Source organism: Xiphophorus couchianus, chromosome 8 (genome assembly GCF_001444195.1).
Source record: "Xiphophorus couchianus chromosome 8, X_couchianus-1.0, whole genome shotgun sequence".
NCBI classification, from domain to species: Eukaryota; Metazoa; Chordata; class Actinopteri; order Cyprinodontiformes; family Poeciliidae; genus Xiphophorus; species Xiphophorus couchianus.
The window spans coordinates 23,610,380-23,633,203 of NC_040235.1; the positions used below are offsets into that span (position 1 = coordinate 23,610,380).

Genomic DNA, 22,824 nt, shown 5'->3' on the forward strand with positions numbered 1-22,824 from the left:
GGGAAGTGGGACCAGTGGTTATGTGCCAGTCATACTGGTGTGTTTTTCTTTATCAGTTTTGCTCGGCCTGTCTCGCTCAGCTGTTTTTCCCTTCCTGGCAGAGCACTTGGCAAGTGATTAGAGTCATCTACAACAACCTGAGTGTCCTTCAGTCCTACTGTGCACATCATTTTACTGTCCTCTACTGCTGTAATATAAGTTAACAAGCCTGACAACATAGAAACATGAACTGTATAGAAATATAAACGTTTCCAAGCACCTGGCTGCAGATATTTTATCTTACGTTGCTCCATTCATATATTGTCCTCCTGCTATAAAACTTGTTAAAAGCTCTGGATGTGGCAATCAATTTAGCATCTTTTACAAACCAATACTTAACCTCTAAATGTAAGTTTTAACGTCAAAAGAGCAGAAATCATGTCTTAGTTAGGATGGAAATATAAGTCCTATGACGTCCAAAAACATTAACACTTCACTGATTTGGTTATTTATTGCATTGGAATATTTACCAATTTTATCCTTTTTGTAAAAAAAATCAAGCAGCAGATTTACATTAAATTGAGCAAATAAATGAGGGATTGATTTGTGTAATTTTCTGTCAATTAAATCATTTTTTATGTTTATCATTAAAAGGTTTCAGGCATGTTGAATAAAGAGACAAACAAGCATGTTATAGGTTGTTCAAAGATGAACAATTTGAGTCTCAGTTTTAGATTATTATGTTTCTTACTTGACTATTTTCTTAAATTAAAATTGTTGGATTTTATATTTGATATGTTCTTACAAATTATTTATAAAGGGTGATTCTGAGAGTAACATTTATGCTGATTTAAAATCGACCTCTGGTTGCCATAGCCGCAAAGACCAGTCGCTCAAACAAATTCAACACAGAAATTAAATGTTAATTATTAATTCAGTAGTCAAGCTCCTAATCAAATATTGTTACAATTAATCCTCACTTTTTGTTTAACATAGCAAAAACTGTTTGGACTATAATATTCTTAATAGTTTTTATGTATTAAGATCTTTTCTTTTTTTAAAACAAATCTACATCTGTCTTTACATCTTTAAGTCGCTCTGTAGTTTTTAAAAGTCAAACAGGAAATGAGTCACAGGACAAAGGTGATTTAGTTAAGGCGAGGCTCTCGTCAAATAAAAGAGCCATAACTCTCTGTGGAAGGAGCAGTCAAAGATTAATTTTTTATTGTTTTTTCAGCAATAGAAAAAAAATTTTTATGCACCTGGCGCTGGAAACGCTGACCCACCGGACCTGTGTAGTCTTTGAAAGCAGCAAGAGCGTGGCAGCATGCGTTGATGATGCAGTCCTCCTCCTTCCCTCCCCCCTTCCGTTCCCCAGGATGTGAAGTGGTAAACGCCTGTTACATGATATGAAGCATGTTGAGCGAAGGGAGCAGGACGAGCGTTTGGCGTGCTGCAGAACAGCTGCCGTGAGACGGGTCGAGTCGGCCGGTGTTGGGTGTCGCGTCCCTGCTGCAGCGGAGGTCGCCGACCCCTGACCTGGATCGCGCTCTCTGTGCCTTCCTTTGATCCGGTCCCCGGATTACTTTTTTTTGTTGTTGTTATTGTTGTTTGAGGACAACGCGACGGTAGCGTTTATGCCGCAGCTGGCTGCAGATGTGTCCCTGCAGAGGAAGTTTGGACCTTGCCAGCAGTGCTCCGGGAGTCATAACCTCCTAAACCCCGGCAGCCGTCGCTTCTCATCAGGACCTCAGAAGCCCCCTTTGCATCTCCCCCTCTGGCATGACGCGGACACCATGTCCGACTCCAGTCCGTGGACGGTGCTGTCCAACTTTAACATGCCACATTTCTTCAGCGGAGCCCGCCTGCGTCGATCCCAGAGGTATCATTTGAAATGAAGCTGCTGCACTTTTCAGCGCCGTTGTGTCACTTGTGTAAATTTGTTTAAGCTGAACAAACAGATTAGTTATAAAACTATAAGCATGATGTAGTTCCCAAACCTCCTCTTCTTGAACTAGAAGATGGATGTTTTCTTCTTGCCTGTTGTGTATTATTTGCTTTGTGAGCCAAATGGCAATTGAATGTTTGTCGTTGTGACACGCTTTTCTCACACAGGATGTGTACTTTCCTATGTACCATCCCAGTTAAATAACAGTGGGAAAGTGAAGATGCTGATCTTGTGTGTGTTTATAGAAGTCACAGTTTGCATTCACAACTGAAATAGTTGACTCAGAGTTTGCCTGTGAGAAATTGTCTGATTTTTTTTTTGAAGACGGTGGACTTGGACTTGTCTTGTGAACCGTTTTTGATGTTGCAGCTTAAAGAATAAAATTTTTTCTGGAAAATAAACTTAGCTGAAACTTCATACTTCACCAGCTAAGCCCCTTGATCTCTGTTAGCTGTATATTACTGGGACCACAGTATTGGTGAAAGTCTATATAATCATATTTGTTTTTAATCCCTATCCTGACCTCTTTCTTTTGCTGCAGAACAGCTTAAAATGAAATACTGACCATTTTTGGCTAGTATTTTTTTTTCTCTGCCGAAAACGATAATCCAAGTCTGTCGATGATGCCTGACTGTACATGTTGTTCAATATCATATATATGAAATATGACTACAACATGACAGAATTAGAATTCTTTTCCAATTTGTAACTTTTAATATTACGTTGAGCTCTATCTTTTAGTCTAAATAAATAGGAAGCATTCTTTAATCAATGGAGATGGATAAAAATAGTAAATAAATTCTCACAAAGAACAAGAGCAATGCCATCTGATTGCAGCTCGAGGAAAACAAAAGTGTTGCTGTGCTTTAATCACCGTACTTGTCATCTGTTTTTTTATTTTTTTATTCTATTAATAGATCTGCATGTGTCATATGTTTGACTTTGAATCTAGGTTTGTCAGCTCATCGCAGCAATTCTTTTCACCCCACGGTGGCAGCTCACCTGACAGCTGTGACGACAGAGCTCCACTCACAGAACTGAAAAAGATTAATCCTGGCTTCTTGTTGACACGGGTCAGGCTGCGGATGTCGGCAATCCGAATGCAGAGCTTTGGGAATTAAGAGTTTGATCTATTTTTGCCGCTTCTTGCGGCCCGAATATGCAGCCGGGCCGACGTCTAAGAAATTGGTCCTGACGGATTCAGATTACTTTGTGGACGCAAGGTAAAAATAAACTGATTTGGTTCAGAAAGTAGCTGTCATAAAGACGCTCAGAAGGTATTTTTAGTCACTGAACAAAGAGTTTGCGGTCTTTTTGGAGTGAAACAAAGATTTTTAATGAAGCTGAGTGTTCACATCAGTTAACATGTCTCCAGAAACACTGGCCTACTTTCTCGCTATCATCCTCCAGCCCTTAAAGCTTCACTAAACCAACACGATTATCCCCGTTTATCTGCAGAGGTAATGCTGCTAAAACTCAGCTACCAAGAATCAGATGTAAGGAAGACGACTTGAATGCCATCACACCCTCTTTTTTTTCTCCATAAAGTAATCCAGTAGCAGCCAGTTTAGTGAATACTCATGAAGTACTCAGCTTCAGTAATAACAGTGGGCGGCGCTTCCTGTGCTGAGATGATAGTGGGTGAAGAAATGGAAGCTTGATTAGGAAGCAGTGGTGTAGCATTAATCCACAATGATCATCATATTTGATCATTTTTGAACACATATGGACTATCCACTCGCTCTGTCGTGATAAAGATTTATGCTGTTTCCATTCTCCTGCTTTAGGACGCTAGCCCACGCTAAAATGTATCACTTGCTCAAGTGAAAATGTTCAGGAACATGGCTTGACAAGGAGCTACTTATGATGATTTTTATAGTTGATGGATTTTTTTTTATACATAATTGATCATCTAACAAGAAATTCTTAATCGTGAAGTTGGAAAATAAAAACTATTTTCAAAGCTTTTTATAGATGAAAAGCTGAACGTTTGGCCCGCATTTGAATTGACTTGAATTGAATTTTTTCATGTAAATCAGAAAAAAGTTAAACTTTTATCTAGGCAGCCTCAACTCCACTCCTTCTGGCCTGCTTGACCAATAGATGCCCGGCCAACCGTTGGCCCACCTGAGCTGCAGATCTCTGCTGCTCATCCTCTGACCATATCTTGGTAGTATCTCACTGTTCCCATTTTCAAACGATTGATTAAACATTAATCTGTGAGTTTAAGATAAACGTTTTATCACATAACCCGGCTTTGAACTTCTATACAACGTCTTCCCTGACTTTTTTCTGTATCCCTCTCAGTCATCATGGTGCTTTTTTCCCCCTCAAACTTTCTCTAACAAACCTCTAAAACCTTCGCAGAACAGCTGGGTCTATACTGAGAAGACCAGACTTTATCTTACAAATAATTGACTTTTGAAGGCACAATGTTTCACTGCATTTATGATAGTATATCAGAGCACAACAGGCTGAAAATAAGTGCATTGCCAACCTTCAGGATTTTGGTTGTAGCTAAGTTAACCAGAGTTATTTTTCCCCCTTAATCCCATTGGTTCAAAAATCACATCTTATTCAAATGATAAACTTTGCTTTTACAAAAATTGTGTGAATGTGAAAAAGCATGACATTATTCCACTTTAAGACTAAAATAATATTCTAATTGACAACATAAATGCTTGAAAATAGCCATAAATATCCCACCTATACAAGGACTCTCACCTTATACATACATTTTGCATTTAAGATAAAAAAAAAAAAAGCAACTTTTTTCTTTGACTGTAAATATGTTCTACATGGAACTCCTCAAGTTCTAGCAACGTTTTTGCTTTACCTGGTTCAAATGAAGAAAATACTTGTAATTGGTAACTTTTGTTGTTCAATTATCGATTGGTTAATCAAAAATAGTCAACAGGTCAAACCTACGTTGTATTAATGCCACGTCAAGCAGAAAGGCCTGAAAAGAAATATTAAATTATATTTCATTCATTTTAAAATGTATTTTTAATATTTTACAAAATGGAACTTAAGTGGTTAAATGAAAAACCTGCAGAACATGCCCCCCCTTTTTTTTATCCGACCGCTCGATTAATCATCAAAATAATCGATAGACTACTCAGTCACTAAAATAAACATTAGCTGCAGCTCTAATCTTAATACTGACTGTTTTCCTCGAAAATCCTGAGAGAGCAGGACGTCATTTAAAAGTGACGCCATCTTCGTGGCTACTGACTGACGTTGATGCTCTGCAGTGCCTGTACCTGTTGGACCTGCTCTGCAGCACTGTCAACAGAGACATGAGGACTGCCAGCCCATGTGTTTGAGCATCTTTGCAGTAGCCTCTGCGAATTAGATTGTTTTTGATCACCGCTGCAGCACACAGGCAGGAGGCCTGCACCACAGACTGACTGACTGCTATTCGTCCCTTCCTCAGTCTTTTTCTGCAGCATAAATGATTCTTGTTTCTCTAATTGTATTAAAAGGTGAATCTGCTGCTTCGATCTGTATTTTCTTTTTCTTTTCTTTTTGTTGCTCTTCATGAAAAATACATACATCGTCATTTTTAGCCCCTGGTAAAATACCAAGCAGATTTAACGGGGGATTTGTAGCATGCACGTTATTATTGAATAACATTTTAGTGAACTCTGCTGAAGATGGTTTAGGTCTCCGAGGGGCTTATGTAACTGCACGTCATTGATTTTAAGTCCATGACCTTGACGTGAATGCGTGCTCTTCAGGGTCTTTGTACTTCCACTGACCGTCTCTAATCTGAAACCGGGAACCGTCATGCTAACCAGAAACCACTTTTACATTGAAGTAATTCTCTTTTTTTTTTTCCTGTCAAGGTTAAAAAGTGGGTTTCATTTATGAGTCACACGTTGTGGATCACAGTGGCTCCCTGTGAGTCACTGTCCTGGAATAGCATGACCAGTAAATATAAAAGTAGGAATGCTCTGCACATGTCTTCTCTTTTTTTCTGATTTGTTTGCTTTGTTTTGTTGGGAATAAACCGGAACGTTGTGTCACTTGTTTTATTTCTGTGGTACTTTTTTTTTTCCATTTTATCTCTGGTTACTTTAGGGCTGTTATGAGAGCATGACGGGTTTTCATTTTGCTTTAAAATAACCACTAAAAGAAATTCTATGTGTTCGCATTGGGATATTTAATTTTATTTTCTGCATTTAGCAATTCGAGACAATGAAATCAAGGTTATTGAACTTAATATTGTGCCGCCATATGTTTTCTTTATTAGAAAGAACTCAAGAGCAAGCTTATTATATTAATAGACAATATCTATTGTCTATTATAGATAATAGATCATATCTATAATAGATATTATCCTTCTACATTCATTACGTGATAATGAATGTAGAAGGATTCATTACCATGTAGCAAATTTAACTCAATTAAGTGAAATTTAAAGTTAGAAGTGGAGAATGAATCCGTTTCCCAGTCATAATAGTCCTTGGATAATATTCCTGAAATTAAGCTTATGATCTCATTATAAAACACAAAGCTTTATTTTGAAAGGAGCTTTTTAAATATCAACAGTTAATCCAGCCTTTAAAGCGTTTTAGTAGATTTGATCATATGCAGGGATTTTCCATCAGGTTCCAACAAGAGCCAGTTCTGAACAAGTTCTGTAAATGAACCAGCTTGCCTTTCCATCACTTCCATCATCTGCTTATTTATTTGTTTGAGCCTCCCGCGCTTTTATTCAATTATGTATAATTGCATATTTTTTAATTATTTACCCAGGATCAAATCCAATTGAGACCTAAATCCTCCTTTTTAAGGGAGGCTTCGGCAATAGGCAGCAACAAATATAACATGAAAATATTACACATTTTAGAGGGAAACGTCAAGCTATGTTGAGTTAGCCTCAAGAACTTTTAGTTTGGAGGTAAAAGCACTAAATGTCACAACTTCAGTTTTCTGTAGCTACTTCCAGGATAAGGGAGGGAGTTGAACAATTCCTTCTTCTCCAATTCAGTTTGAGTAAAAGAAAGAAGCATGCAAAACATACAAGAGTCAACATTTCTCAGTCCAATTGCAGTACAGATAGAGGCTGGCAGAAGTCTAAGTAAGTAAATAAAAGTTAACCAATGAGCCAGAGCAGGCTGCCTCATTGACTATAATCACATCCCATCTGCAAATATAAATCACAAAAGTGTGTTGACATTTTGCAGCTTGTAATGGAGAGTCAAGCATCCTAAGACATTGCAGAGAAGCAATCGTACACAAAAGATAACAATAATAACCCAACACAGACGTAAAAGTTGCTGTAACAAGCCACTTTTTAGCAGTGCGATAAACACAACTAATTTCTAAAATAAAACCCCCAAAATAAGTTGTGTGAATAATTATAGTGCATGGAGACAATTTGGCTGAACTGATATTGTTTACCCTCGTTCTCCCGCAAACATGTGAGGTAATATCAGCACCTTAACTGGTATAAACAACTAGTGGCGCTTGTGAACGCTTCAGTCCAAATCGGATGATCTCTATGGAGGCGTATTAATGCCACTGTGGATAGAAAAAGGAGCCAATTTCTGCCAAAAAAAAATCTCCCAAATTTTCTAGAAAACAAAGGAGATTTCTAAGTTTAAAAAGTCAAACATTTTCTAGGAAAAATTTCCAAAAGTGGAAAAGAAAATTCTCAAATTTCTGATATTAATCTGCAGTTTTCTCTAGAACATTTCTGAGATTAATGCCATAATTTCAGAGTTCTTTGGTGCAAATGTTCTTTTTAGTCTACACACCAGTTCCCTGAGATTAAAATGAAGTGCATTAAAATGATATACTAACACTGTGTTATTCCAGTGATAATCCAACATTTTATTATTTTATTTGTGGCATTTTAAACAGATTTTTCTGTTTGATTCAACTGATCAAAAGTTTAACTCTGGAGTTTTAAGCATGGAGGTCAGAACGTTTTGAACTCTGTATTCATTAGCTGTAAAACTCGAACTGAGCTCCAAGGTGTCAAAAAAACTTTTTTATAGGTATTAATATTTATTTAGTCCCCTCTAAGGGACGAGGGTGTACAGGAAATGCATGGATGGATGGATAGTTTCCCCCAAGATGCTGGATTTATACCTTAATTCAACTTTTAAAATGATTTCTAATGTATTTTTTCCTTAAAATGAGTCTCTGTGGTTCTTGCAGCTGTCGCACGAGCAACAGAAAGAACCTGATTGGAAGCGGTCAGTCGTCGGGTTTACCGCGGCCCCACTCTCCGCTCTCTTCTCTCACAGGTGAGTTCATGTCCATCACATATTCATATCACCTAGTGTAGTACCTGTTGTCATCATTGTCAGGTTGTACACAGAGGGGGGGAAACCTGCAAAAAGAGCATAGAAAATGTGCAGCTCTTTATTTTGCAAAACGTTCAAATACAGATGGCACAGGAGCTCTATTGCCTTGTTTGTAATTACCAGCAGAGGAATATACAGTAAGAAAATATAATAATCACACCGAATATCACTGGGTGATCCTGCTATGGGATGAAAAAGGAATGACAGCGTGAAGCATCAGGTTGCCTTGTGGAGTTTTTTTCTGGTCAGACTTTGGTTCGGTCAGCGCTGGGGCGGAGAATTTAACGGTGCAACAAATCAAAAATACCGTGATTGTTTTTGGGCGAGGAAGCGGCGGCCTGCAGGGAGGAAATGCACAGGACCAGAGGGAGGGAGACCTCATTTACCACAGGGCGTTTTATTTCCTGCCATTGCTTAGCGAACAACGCGCTGCGACTCAGAGTGTTTAGTCTGCATCGTGACCCGATGAAGGAGCCCAGATTTTAAGATGGATTCCGTCTCTGAAAGCCCCAGTGCTTTTATTAACGAATGCGCACAGCTCTGGGATGACGTAACGCTGTGGCTGAGGCGTAATATTTATATCAAAGGTAAGAAGAGCAGGGTTTCTGGACTCCCATTCAACTAGATTGCAAATTGAGGCATGTAATCATGTCTGATCTTCCATGTAAAAGCTTTTCTAGTCATGAATTCCTTAGAAATTATATGTTCTGTTTGAAAAAGTTTAATCTTCTTTATAACAGAAAAAAAAACCTGTGTAATATATTTTGATTAATTCTAAATATGTGAAAGTTGTTGCAACGCAACCTCAACTCAAATTACTGCTTTGTTGGATAGCAAAACTATATGAAAGGGGAATTGGGGGAGGAACTTGTGTTAGTCCACTTCGGTCGTCAACATTTAAACTTCATGAAAGCTGATGCAAAAATGACATTTGATCTTTGATGAAACACAATGCTGTGGTGCAATTTGGTCCAGTTTTTCTAAAAGAAGAGATCTATCCATGGCAGAGAGCATGCACCTCAACTTCCCTGACTATTTGACTTTAATACCTTAGATTTCTAAATAAACAAAAGACTATTGTTCACTCAGCAATCTGTAGGAAAAAATATATATATAATTGTACATACAAAGACGTATGCTGAAGCTTGATGACAAAAATACAGTTGATTGAGAAAATTGATTGAGAAACATGGCAGGGAGGGTAAAACAGTGATCCAAGCTGCAAGTTATGCACAGAGCGTTTTTACTTTTTTTTCTTATTCTGTGTTTCTTTGGATTCTACCTGAATAATGTTGGTGTTTAGCTTTTAAATCGAACATATTTCTCATAGTTTAATATATTTTAAGTGTTGGGTACGTCAACATATTTATTAAATGCTAGTTGTGCTTCACACAGCGTACAAACCGTGCTGTAGACTAAACATTACAAATGCTTGTGTATGCACTTCTCACACCCTCTCCCTTGCTCAGTTAGTTTTGAAAAATATATGTATATATATATATATATCCTCTCAGAGAGCAAGGGAGACAAAAGACTATTGTTCAATCAGCAATCTGCTGAGTGAACATATATATTTCGCTCTACCTAATCATAACATTCATGTTCAAAATCTTACCATTTTTTCCATTTCTACTCATTATGTTCAGTATGTTTGTGTGTGTGATGTCCTACTTAAATCCATATTTAGTGCAGTTTCTTTTCTTCAAAGAAATAAAACGCTTTCTTATAAGCTTGTTTTGAACTGTTTTTATCTCCATATCACAGCAGTCATCAGGCTTTCAGGTCTTCAGTGTTCACATTTATCATTCAGTTCACTATATTTCAGAATAAAAATTAAATCAGACCAGTTAAGCAATTGTTTTAGAGTTCACCCAGTGCTTTCACAAGAAATTGAAGATAATTATATTTTCCCTCAAGCGGGGATCTTGGAAGAATGGTTTTAGTAAATCCCACAGTTAATAGCTTTGAAAAGTAGCACAAAATGACACATGAATAGAGAGCTGGTGCTATTACAAACCAAGTGCTTGTGCAATCTGAAAATGTGCAAAACAATGAACCTTCTTTGAATGAGCTTTTGTTGATTTTTATTACTTGAAGAACAAGCAGTGATTGTATTACATTCCCTTGATCTTTAGCCACATTTCCAACTCTTAGAAATGAAGTGCACTGCGGTATGAATTACTGCAAGGTATCAGGGCAGCTGCTGTTGAACAGGGTTTTGGTATTTCAAAGCAAAGCGATGATAGAGATTATTACAGCTAGCATCACTAAAAACAGCAGACGCCGTGGGTTTTCCCTGGAGAGCCGAGATTAAATCGATTTCCAAATGTCTGCCAAGATTTCTAAATGTAGCATGTTCTAAAGCAGACGGAAATAAAAAGCTTTAAAAGATAAAAATGAGCAACATTTCTGAACCCCGCTGGCTATTTGATAAGTATCTCTACCTTTCAGAATATAAATTATAAACATATTCTTACATATATGTTCCATCTCAGTTAGTTTTGAAAGTGTCACTGTCACCGGAAATGTCTGTGTTCACAAAATGCAAAAGGTAAATTGAGAGTTGCTTGATTTACATTCATTTTATGGCTTTGTGTTACTGACCTGTTTTATTTCTAATTGAAATAAAAGAATCCAGTGTTTTAAGTTTTCAGCCGGCAGGTCGTCTCATCTCCTCTTTCTGTGTTTCTGTTCATACAGGAACGAGCCCACAAGACAGCCCAAGGAATTTCTCCCCCAGTGCCTCCGCTCATTTCTCTTTTGCACGAAGGTAAAGAGATACGGTTATATATTTCAAATAAATAATCCAGGTTAGTAGCTATTTAATCGAGACTCATGAGTGTTTTCTGTGCGAGCTCATGTATAAGGTATTCAACTTTTCTATATTTATATTTTCAAAAATGGCATCTATCATGTCGTAATTTTTTTTTTTTTTTTTTTTTTTTACTATAATCCACAGTCATTGCCACAGAGCAGACAGGTAACTTGAAGCTAGGCTTTCACTTCGAAATGGAAAATAAAACATTAACCCCACATTTGTGTGGAGTTCCTCCGTGGTTCCCTCCCTGCTTCATAAGTCTCACTTTAACACTTTTACTCATTGAGCCATCTACATTTAATTCTGCATTTATTTACTTGTCGGTTTTTTAATTATGTCTACGAATTAACTAGTAGGTTTCATAAAAAATTAAAAATAAAGCATCTGTTTCAAAATCCAACTCTGTCGACCGTTCAGATATAAGAAGTTTTGGTCACAAACGTGGGAGCGTCTTGTTTGAACCCAAGCATGTCGAGTTTGTCTGTTAAAGGTCAAAGGTCTTCTGCGTTAACAGTCGGGACACTCCTCAGCGTTTTTGTTGCTGTTTTGCGACAGGACCGATGGCCGCCGCTGGTCCCTGGCCTCCCTGCCCTCCTCTGGATATGGAACCAACACGCCCAGCTCCACCGTCTCTGTAAGCACCTGTAATTCACACGCATTTTGTCGCTTTACAACAACAAGCTTAAAATGAAACTGACTGGTGGATTTTCAGTGTTAAAGCCCTCCTGGTTCAATAATCTCTAGAAACAACTTTTGTATTTCAGCTTTCTATCGGCTTTTTACGTCACATACTTGAAATTTCTGCAAATGCTTCTTTGCACAATAACTCAATCTCTGTCAGATTACATTAAGAGCATCGTTGAACAGCAATTTTAGAGACTGGCCGCAGATTCTTGATTGGATTTAGGTCTGGAAATGGCCCAAAGACTGTATGTTTGGTTTGAAGTGGCCATAGGCGGCAATGAGAAAATGGAGCAACTTCTCCTGTAGTGTTTATGTTCTATCGTAACATATAAAATCATAAGTTTATGTTTTGACTTCTTCATCATTTAACTCAAACCAATCTAATTATACCCCTTCAGTCAGACAAATTCACAAAGCTGTTAATTCTCATTTTTACCTTTTTTAAACTACTATTCTACTACTACTATCTATTTCTAAAATGTACATTTTAGAAATAGTTGCTGCATTTTAGTCCCGCCCTCCTTCGCCTCTGAGCTGGTTGGATTCAACCCCCACATAAACACTGTCTAATTTGGGGAAAACAAAGGTTTCTTCACCTGTGCTAGCTCTCTTCAGGTGTACAGTTTACAGCAATGCATGTTAGGGTAAAATAAACACAATCCGGACCAGCTTAAGTGTTACTAAACGCCGCATGTCTCTCTTATTCACTATAAATCAGACAAAATACTGGAGAAAACCTAAAGTATAGCATTTGTAGGCTCAATGCTAGTCAGAATGTCTGCTTTTCCTTTAAATGGCAGAATCTGAGAAACAGTTTAATCTAGCCTTTAGCTCGTGGAATTTGATTAATAGTCAATAGTTAATAGTTTATTCATAAAACGTGAGCAAGTCAGCCAGCAGTAGTCAAAATCTTAAAGGAAAAGTTGCGGGTTTCTTCGTTCTACATGAAACAGCAAAGTTCAATCATATTCACAAAAAAATTTAATTACAAAAGTGTAAATGTGTATTTTGAAGCTTGTGATAATTGCGTTTTTTTTTCCTGTCCCAAAATGAAATGCCAAAATCATTCTGGAACATTTTCCCTGGCTTTTTTAAAAATGGTTTTTGAACTTGCATCTGCCTCTTTTTAAAAAAAACAAACAAAATGTTTAACACTTCCTTTGAAAAATGATGCATTTTGGTTTTCTTGATAGTTTATAATATAAATTTCTAGGGAATTTTTGAGAAATTTGCTCATTTTCCACTTTTGAAGAGCTTCACAGTTGAGAACAATTCCAAACTCAAAACATATATTTAAAATTACATTCAAAAAAGACTGAAGTTGCTTACAATAATCAAATTAAGGTAATTTATTATTGTTTGAAGACTGTTTAGCCTCCCACAGAGGCAGCAATATTTACAATACAGACCGTTTAAAATACCGTTTAGAAAGCTATTGATTTAATTTTTTTAAAAAGCCAGATTTGTAACAAACAATACAACAGTTCAGTATTTTTCATCATTATTACAGGGAGGAAAAAAAACGCCATCTCTTTATTTTTTTCTTTTCCTTTTTATGTTGAATATATATTTGTTTCATTTTCAGTCATCCTGTTCATCACAGGAGAAGCTGCACCAGCTGCCCTTCCAGCCTACGCCCGATGAACTGTACCTCCTCTCCAAGCACTTCTGCACTGAGAGCATCTCCGGGGACGAATGCCGCAGAGCGACGGCCATGCGACCCCGCTCACGCAGTCTCAGGTACCCAAATTATCTTTACACCACTGAAACCTTTCATAGTCTGCTCTGAAAACCCGCCCTACACAACTGCGTGACGTGTGTTTTCAGCCCTGGACGATCTCCGTCCTGTTACGACCACGAGATCATCATGATGAACCACGTCTACAAGGAGCGGTTTCCTAAGGTGAGCGCCCCGCGCCGGTAACCGCGCTCCGAGCTGAAGACCTTCTACTTCAACTGAAAGATGCTCCGCAACCTCCTCACTTACAGGCCACCGCTCAGATGGAGGAAAAGATTCAGGAAATCATCTGCAGCAACTCCCCGGAGAGCGTCCTCCCTCTGGCAGATGGCGTGCTTGGCTTCGCCCACCACCAGATAATTGAACTGGCGCGGGACTGTCTGGAAAAGAGCCGGCTCGGTCTCATCACATCCAGCTACTTCTGCGAACTCACTGACAAACTAGAGAAACTCGTTCAAGAGGTAGGGTGCTTTTTAAACATTTGAAGTTTTCAGAAAACTCTTATTAGGGTGCATTCACTCCATCCCTGTTTAGTTGAGTTTAGTCGAACTCTAGTGAGTTTTACTAGAAAGTCCGGTTCATTTGGAGAGGTGTGAATGTGCAACTGAACTCTGATGCAGACCAAAAGAGCCGCCTTAAAACCTAGGTCCAGGTTCGGTTGAAGTGAACTCTGGGGCAATTTGAGTCCATATAAATGAACAACTTATATGGAGACCGCTCCAAAAGCAGGACACGGACTATATAGTAGAGCATTCTGGGTAATACAAACCCGTTAGTGGGAGAAATGGCTTGTGGTCTTTTAAAATCCTATACCTGCTCAAATTTGACGCCATTCCACTTTTATTTACCTTACATGAAGGAGGAAGTCGTGCTCAGTGGTTTTTGAGTTGTCTCCTTCAGCGGTTGTTGGTGCAGCGCCACCACAGGCAAGGAGGGGAACAGGTTTTTTAAACGGCTCGCTTTCATTTGACGCAGTGCCGTGTGAAAACGCACCAGCTGAAAATGTAACAAGTGTTGCAATTTTGATCCCCAAAATGCGAATTTTTACACCCTTAATTTTTCATTTTACTCATGAAGAATTTAGTTCCTGTTTTATACTGACAGTAGAGTTACAGCTAAATGAAGAGGGACAAAGTTTATACATCAAGAGTATCTCTCCATTTTCTACAGAGTTTTACCAAGCTGTCTCTGATTTATGTGACATGTGGCATATGCGTGTGATGGCTTCTTATCCTGTTGGTTGCTCTGCAGTCCACAGAGAGGTCAGAAAGTGAGGAGGTTGACTTCATCAGGGAGCTGGCAAAGAAGATCCTCATTGTGATAGCTCGGCCTGCTCGACTGCTGGAATGTCTGGTATGTAAACAACTTCTGATACGAAAACTTCCCCAGTCTTCAGCGTTTTTCTTGGTATCTCACTTTTTCAAACAAAAATGAAAAAGCTTTTGTTTTTTATAGAAAACTAGGAGCAGCATACAGCACATTCCTCAATTAGACACTCCTTCTGTGTAAAGCTGTGCAAATAACTTTTGTTTGCTATTATTGCAGTAGCCTAATCTTAAAACTTTTATTTTATCAGTGGTAGAATAAGGTCAGAGACATAGGCAAGAAGTAAACACTCAGTACAAACAATCGTTTTAACTAAATTGTCTCTATAAATGAAGCTAATTTTAAATCTATATATTTTTTTTTTTTTTATGTCATCAATGTGTCGAGGAACTTTTAATAGGTAGTCCCTGACTTCCTGTTTTTTGTTTTGTTTTGTTGTTTGGGAATTAATCTGATAAGACTTAAAAGCCCCTTTATCTTTACCACTTTTCAAAAAAGTGGTAAAGATAAAGGGGCAAGAGAACATGTTATTTAAGTAAGATAAATGTATATTAATCTTAATAAATCAGGAAACCACTGTTTGATGAAACCTGCTTATATCTGGAACCAAAACGAACACCATAAACAGTGAGCAGCTTTAACAAAATATAGCAGTATGGAAATAAAACATATTGAGTACTTACCTTACAATAGTTTTTTCTATATCAGTACAATTTTGACCCACTTTCCATAAACTTACATCATTTTGAAATAAGGCATTTCAGTACGTTGACAATTACATAGCGTTTATACATCCAGCTCAGTATTTTTAGATGCATCTCTCCTGTTTTTAGAAGTGCAAAAGATGAATAATACATTTGAAATCCAAGCTGTCCAATACATTGAATGACAGTTGTCATTGCATCCATCTATACTGTGGCTGGATGGTCTCTCACTTCACTTCATGTTCACACCTGATTTATATTTTTTAGCCTCATGTTTGAGGCACTGCGCATAATTTAAGTTTTTTTAAATGATGAAGTACTTAATTATTGTTGAATATTTTAATGATTAGCAAAACAAGAAAATTGCATAATGTATCCTTCCAGCTCCCCAACATACTGTATAGTCTTTACACTGAAGTTGGGTCACATTGTTTCCAGGAATTTGACCCGGAGGAGTTTTACCACCTTCTGGAAGCAGCTGAAGGACACGCTAAAGAAGGCCAAGGCATCAAAACGGACATCCCTCGTTACATCATCAGCCAGCTGGGACTCACACGAGATCCTCTAGAGGGTACCGGAAGCTCTGTTTCATCATCATCATCATCAGTGCTAACATAATCTAATACAAAAAGACTCACTAGAGCTGTTAAATATGAAATGTGTGTTGTTCTTATCCTGTAGGAGTGTTGTTCCTGCTGAACTATGGCTCTAAATGAAGGAATCTATTAAAGATTTATTTTTTCTTGAAGTACGCAAAAAAAAAAACAACCAGACCATTTGCCTAATGGCCTTCTGTCTCTGCATATTCAGTAACCAAAAGCATTCATTATGACTAATTAGAAAAGAATGGCCTCCCCACAGAGCCACACAAGCTGGCTCATCAGCCAGACTCCGCGTACTTTACCCCGCCGAGTGTCTCCTGTGTTTGGTTCAAACGCCACCTCAGGTGCTTACTGCGAACTCTTCGGAGGGACAGATGTTAAATAGCAGTGGAAATGTGTTTACCGGCCCTCTGGGGAGCTCGCATGGCGGTTCACGTTGTTGCACGCAAACAAAACGAAATCATGCACAACGATATCTAACCAGCATTTGTTCCACAGTGGTGATTTTCAAAATGGCTGTCAACACAGATCTTGTGTTGCCAGATCTGATTTCTGCTCCATTTATTTTAAATTCCGGTTATCTTGGAGTCAGCAGCTCAAAGCTAATTAGCGAATAAACTCTCAAGTTTGGATTTTTTTTTGGTTTTAAATGTGCTGATTTCTTGGCATTTAAGTTTTTCTTAAATGCCTTACATACTATTGGATGTATTCTTAACTTTAAATAGCTGCCTGAATTCAACTTTTAGTTTTTTTCTACTACTTTTTAAAAATTGTTATTAATTCCGCATTTTATTCTTCATAGAAATTGCACAGCTGACCAGTAGTGACAGCGGCATTGCAGAAACTCCAGAAACAGACGACTCTGTACGTTTTAAGAAATATAATACTATATATTTTTTAACTATTCAAAGAGTAAATTTTTTTTATTTTACTATTTTTTCTTTACCTTCTTGTCCTCAGTCTCAGAGTCTCAGCACCGTCTTGCGTTCCCGACGGAAACCCTGCGAATTGGACTTTGAGATGATAAAACTCATCAGCAACGGTGCTTATGGGTAAGAAAATATAAAACTAATAGGTTACATGAAATTATTTTTTTCCCCTAATTTCTCATCAACTGAAAATGAACCATTTTGGAAGCTTTTTCCGCTCCTTACTGTTGCACCGTTTTACTCCACAGAGCTGTTTATTTAGTTCGGCACAAGGAAACCAAGCAGAGGTTTGCCATGAAGAAAATCAACAAGCAGAATCTGGTGTTGCGGAATCAGATACAGCAGGCCTTTGTGGAGAGAGACATCCTCACCTTTGCCGAGAATCCCTTTGTTGTCTCCATGTACTGTTCCTTTGAGACGCGGCGGCACCTGTGCATGGTGATGGAGTATGTCGAAGGTCAGCTGCAGCCGAGTACAAAGCCTTCTGTTTTTCTTCTATTGCATGTTTATATTCATTGATTTATTTTTATTTTTTTTCCCCCTTCAGGAGGAGATTGCGCCACCTTGTTGAAAAACATGGGTCCCCTCCCGGTGGATATGGCCAGGATGTACTTTGCAGAAACTGTTCTTGCTCTGGAATATCTTCACAACTACGGCATCGTCCACAGGGATCTGAAACCTGACAAGTGAGAACTTGATGTATTAAGCCAGATATGAACCAGAGATGGAACTGAAGCAGATACTGATGAACACAAGTATCGCCTGCCTGTGCAGCTCATTTGAACTGTGTGAAAAAACTCTTTACTGTTTTCTCACTTTCTGTTTCACACTTTAAACAGTTGGGTAGCTTTGTGACGAGACAATGTTGTTTTTTTTCCCAACCACCTTTGCTAAACTGCGAAAACACAAACTCTTACCAAATATTTTTGGTCTTGTTTCTAGTTCGAATATCTTAGTACACTTGAAATAAAACAAAACTATGTTAAAAGTAACTTTTTAGCAATAAATAACAGTTCTTTTAAGTCAATACCTCCTTAATATTGATAAACTATTACCTGTAAGTGAAATAATCTGCCATTAGACATTTTTCCTATAAGGGAAAATGACGTAAAACAGGTTCCTGTATTTTCCTGAAAAGTTACATATGTTAGTTTTGCCTTATTTTGTTTGTACTAAAATATTTGCACTAGAAATCACATAAAAATATGTGATAGGATTTTGTGTTTTTGCAGTGTAACAGCCTGAATATACAGCAAGCTGCTAAGCATTCAGTCCACTTTAACCTTTTCAAATTTCAATGGATATAATTTGAAATTTATGTGATAGACCTTCGTAAATTTGAGTGAAATGCAAAGCGTGCTTTTACGAGTCACTTTCTATGCAAGTATAACTGCAGGTACAGTACTTCAAAGTATGTCTTCACAAATGTTCAAACTTAAAGACTGATGTTTATAATGTTTGCAAAATGGCATAAGCTTAGTACGTTAGAATGAATAGTGTCTGTGAATATGAGTTTTCAGGGCACACTCTCTCAACTGGCTTTAGGTCTGGAATTTGACTGGGCCGCTCTAACACATGAGTATGCTTTAGTTTAAATATTTAGGATCATTTTCCTGCTTGGGAGCAGACCTGTTCCCCAGACCCAAATCTTTTCCAGCCTCCAACAGAGGGGTGTCAAACCTAGTTTAATTTTGGGCCACATCATGAATCATGAATGTCCTCAAACTGCTGATTAGGGCAGAAATTATTGATAAAACTGTCCGTTAACTAACAGTTAAAATATTGTAATTTTCTGCGCATCCTTTGAAGAGTACCTTTTAAAAATACATCCAGATCATTCATACAAACAAAAGCTAACTTAATTTGACAGATAAAATAATATTTTAACACACAACTATTATTTTGAAGTTCTATTTCTGTGGGCCTCCTGACTCCTGAGGGCCACAGAAATAATTTTAGCGAGCCAGGTTTAGCCCGTGGGCCTCGGGTTTGACTCGTGCTCTAAAAGCTTTTCTCCCAGGATTGACCTAATTTTGTCATATTCTCATCAAATCCCTGCTGCAGAAAAGCATTCCCAAAGCATGATGCTGAAAACATTTTCCTTCCATTTCATAACGTCATGCATTATGTTGGTCTATGAAATGAAAGGCCAAACAGCTACATGTACGTTTTTGTTTCATCATTATAAAATCTGAAAAAGTTCAAGATGTACGAAAAGTTTTGCATGCACTATTTATGTATTGATTTAACTCAATTAAATGGAAACTTTAAGATTAAAACTCAAACGCTTAAAAATGTACAATTTCTAACTCATTCGCCTTCTAGTAAGACATATCAATCATCACTTTCCAGTTTTAATTAAAAAGAAAATGTCTATCTGCCTTCATATTCTCTCAGTCTGCTGGTGACGTCGATGGGCCACATCAAACTGACCGACTTTGGCCTCTCTAAAGTTGGCCTGATGAACATGACCACCAACCTGTACGAGGGACACATAGAGAAAGATGCCAGGGAGTTCTCGGATAAGCAGGTGAATGTCTCTTAGCTCTCTTCCTCTCCAGTTTGATCACATGTCGTTGCACAGATCATTGAGGTGTGGATTTCTTTGTGCGTTTTGTCGTTTGCAGGTATGTGGAACCCCGGAGTACATCGCTCCAGAAGTCATCCTCAGGCAAGGCTATGGGAAGCCGGTGGACTGGTGGGCCATGGGCATCATCCTCTATGAGTTCCTCGTGGGCTGCGTGCCTTTTTTTGGAGACACACCAGAGGATCTGTTTGGACAGGTCATAAGCGGTCAGTGTTACCAAAGTGTGTTTTTTTTCCCTGTTGAATATTTTGATTCATATGATATTTTGATTACCAGGCGTCTGTAGAGTTGAAATGCAGACTCTGCTCATATTGTGTCAGCTATTTGATTTAAGTCTGTTCAAACAAGGATTTATGTAAAAGTTTCAAAATAAAAAACAACAGACGGGAGCAGGTTTTGCGGTCAAAGGTTAATAAAATGTTTCAAGAAATACAATTGTGATTATTCTAACGTTTGTTTTTTTCACACAAATTTATCCTCCGTCCTTAATAATGCTGTCAATAATGAAGTTCAGTTGATTTATTACATTTGATTGTTGAGTAAATCCTTTTCCAATTTAGATAATATAAAATAAATGAAAGTAGAAAAAAATCCCCTGCCTTGTGTTCTGTTGATTTTGTCCTATAAATAATCTCCTTGTACAATTTAAAGACTTTTTAAAATTTTTGATAAATTGAGTTTTGGTATGTTGATTTTTTTATTATTATTCCCTGTTTTTGTATATCTCTGTCTACCAGTACAGATTTTAATTGAACAAAATTCAAATAATATTTGACCTTTAAAGCTGTGAATAATGCTTTAAAGTCTTCACTTTAAAACAGGGTTTTACTGATATCTTAAAAGAAATAAATGTCCCTGAAGTCTTTAACATCTTGTATCGGTTAGCTGGCATGATTAGGTCACTGTTTTGCCAAAGGCAGCAAACATTTCCAAATCCATAATCTTCACTGACAGATGTTGAAGGCTCAAAGTGATGAAACTGCAACTTTGCCGTTCAGCCTCCCTTTTATCTGCTGAAAGCTTCACTCTCTGCCATTTGACTGTAGCCTGCGGGGATATGAAACCCATCTGGGCATGTTGTAGAAAATACTTTTATTTTAAACGGCAAGTTATTCCGAATCAAGAGAAAAGAAATCCCAAAAATCTAATTTCGACACACACCAGAGCAGCTCGGTACTCTTGCCAAGTCGGGCAATCCTATTGTTGTCCACGTTATGCACGACACTGACTGACGCTGGGACCCAGTCAAAGGGAAAATCTAACAAACAAGTGTAGCCGATGCTCCACAGGCCCGGTCTCATCCCAAAACAAAACTCTGCTCAATCTGAGCATATTTGCATGCAGCTGTTGGGGTTTAGCTCTAAGCACCGCCATGGTGACATGAAGCCTCGGAGGTCTGGTTATACTTCTGCCAACAACTCAGAGCTGTTCGTTTTTCATGGATACTTGAGGTTTTGGCTGATTTATTCTCTTACATTAAAGAATTACTCACATTATACATGTCCTCAAAATATCCCATCTTTGCATTACATTTATCAGTTAAGAGACAAGCATCTTGGCAGTGAACGCTTATTTTATTGCATTCAAAATCATAGTGGAAGACACTCTTTCTGAAGCAGGAGTTGCTTTGCTCAGAGATGAATCTTTATGCATAGTGACTAGGGATCTCCCGATCTGATATTAATGTCAGAAATCGGTTTGATATCGGCCAAAAAATTTGTATCGGATTATTTCGACCTGCATCTAAAATCTCTGAAATAAGCACTCTGATAGAAGCACTCCGCTCCAGCATTTAGTCCGCTCCAGCATCTAATCCGCCCCAGCATTTCTATTCAGCAGCGCTTGTATCCCACACACAGACTCACTGGTTAACAATAAATGAGTCAGTTGTTCTCATACCAATTGTTGACTGTTGTTCTCTGTTTATGTAATATCACTTCATCAAGCCTTTTCTGACATTCCACACTACAAAATAAGTAATAAAAATGTGTATGATTCGTGCTGATATCGTATCGGGCCAATATTGGTAGGCCTGTCGCAACAAATTTAGCTTCATGGTAAATGGTGCTAGAAGTTATTGCGATTAATGATGCTGTTGTTTCGAGACCATTTTCAAGTAATATGATAGTTGTGGCATAATAATGCAAGAACATATTCTCGAAGATCAATAAACTTTAAATGCTATTGAACATTTAACACTGGAAGTGGAAAACATTTTAAATGTCCAAAATAAACAGACAAATCAGAAAGGACAAATAAAAATAATGACCAAGTCTCTGTAAACAAAATGGTTCTTCAAAAAAAAAAGGGCTAATTGAGACCAAAGCACCAAATGGAAAATTTTAATCATCCAGTTTTTGGTAGAAAAAGAGAAAAGAGAAAAACAATAAATCATGCTAATGGAATTTTTATTTATCTATTTTTTTTAACATGCGATTGATTTAATGCGACAAGCCTAAATATCAGCATCAGTCAATACTGAAAGATGCAATATCGGTATCGTACCACGACCGCATTCATTTTGTTGATTTTACTGAAGACTGACTCTGACTCAAAAACAGATACCGCATAGTGACTCTCATTTCGTCTCGCGACTGCATGTTAAGTATAAACATTATGATTCATCTTCTTGAAAACATGAGGTGTCGTCAGCGCTGCAGTTTTCCAGCGAATCGTGTCGCTGCATGTTGTTGAGCCGCTGGATAGCCGCCATCGTGTGGGACGTGGAAATGAATGGCACGCCATAACGGATTTGGTTTGCTCTCAATCAAGCGACGCCAAGCCTCTGAGGGTAACTGTTAATTAAAGAGGCCTGAATACACTCCACCGTGGCCTCAGGACGCACGTACATATTCATAGCCTGCGTCCAGATTTGATTAAAATGCCGCTTAAAGTCGACAATCAGCGTGACACAGACGGGGCTTTAAACATCTGTTCTCCGCTTGTGAGACTTTTCACAGAAAATTAGAGCGTGCGCAGATTCATTTTAATCCCTACAATTCATTACAAGGTTAAGTTGAATTTTGCTGGTTGTGCCTCGAAAGGAGCTCTTGAAATCGGAAAAGTTGTGAATGTACAGTGTAAGGTGTGGCTTAGTTGTTTAGAGGAGACGTTTTCAGGGGGGAAAAACAAAAATCCAGCTTTTTGACTGATATGCCAGCCTGACATTCCAGGTGGTCTTTCAAACAG

General features: G+C 38.0%; 1 protein-coding gene across 10 annotated transcripts in view; it reads left to right on the forward strand.

Annotated features, from left to right (window-relative positions):
- The window catches only part of mast4 (microtubule associated serine/threonine kinase family member 4), a 103,668-nt gene that overhangs the window by 66,388 nt on the left and 14,456 nt on the right, over positions 1-22,824 (forward strand). For 5 of the 10 annotated variants that reach the window (XM_028024907.1, XM_028024897.1, XM_028024905.1 and 2 more), the window contains 15 exons: positions 8,099-8,187; positions 10,948-11,017; positions 11,207-11,227; positions 11,621-11,699; positions 13,335-13,489; positions 13,577-13,652; positions 13,739-13,948; positions 14,739-14,840; positions 15,956-16,088; positions 16,922-16,983; positions 17,080-17,171; positions 17,297-17,505; positions 17,596-17,734; positions 19,446-19,578; positions 19,676-19,841. In XM_028024907.1, the coding sequence (XP_027880708.1) occupies positions 8,099-8,187; positions 10,948-11,017; positions 11,207-11,227; positions 11,621-11,699; positions 13,335-13,489; positions 13,577-13,652; positions 13,739-13,948; positions 14,739-14,840; positions 15,956-16,088; positions 16,922-16,983; positions 17,080-17,171; positions 17,297-17,505; positions 17,596-17,734; positions 19,446-19,578; positions 19,676-19,841 (1,736 nt within the window). Of the gene's footprint in view, positions 1-1,292; positions 1,862-8,098; positions 8,188-10,947; positions 11,018-11,206; positions 11,228-11,620; positions 11,700-13,334; positions 13,490-13,576; positions 13,653-13,738; positions 13,949-14,738; positions 14,841-15,955; positions 16,089-16,921; positions 16,984-17,079; positions 17,172-17,296; positions 17,506-17,595; positions 17,735-19,445; positions 19,579-19,675; positions 19,842-22,824 lie in introns of those variants that run through there. The other 5 variants (XM_028024902.1, XM_028024898.1, XM_028024903.1 and 2 more) reach the window with 5 other exon arrangements.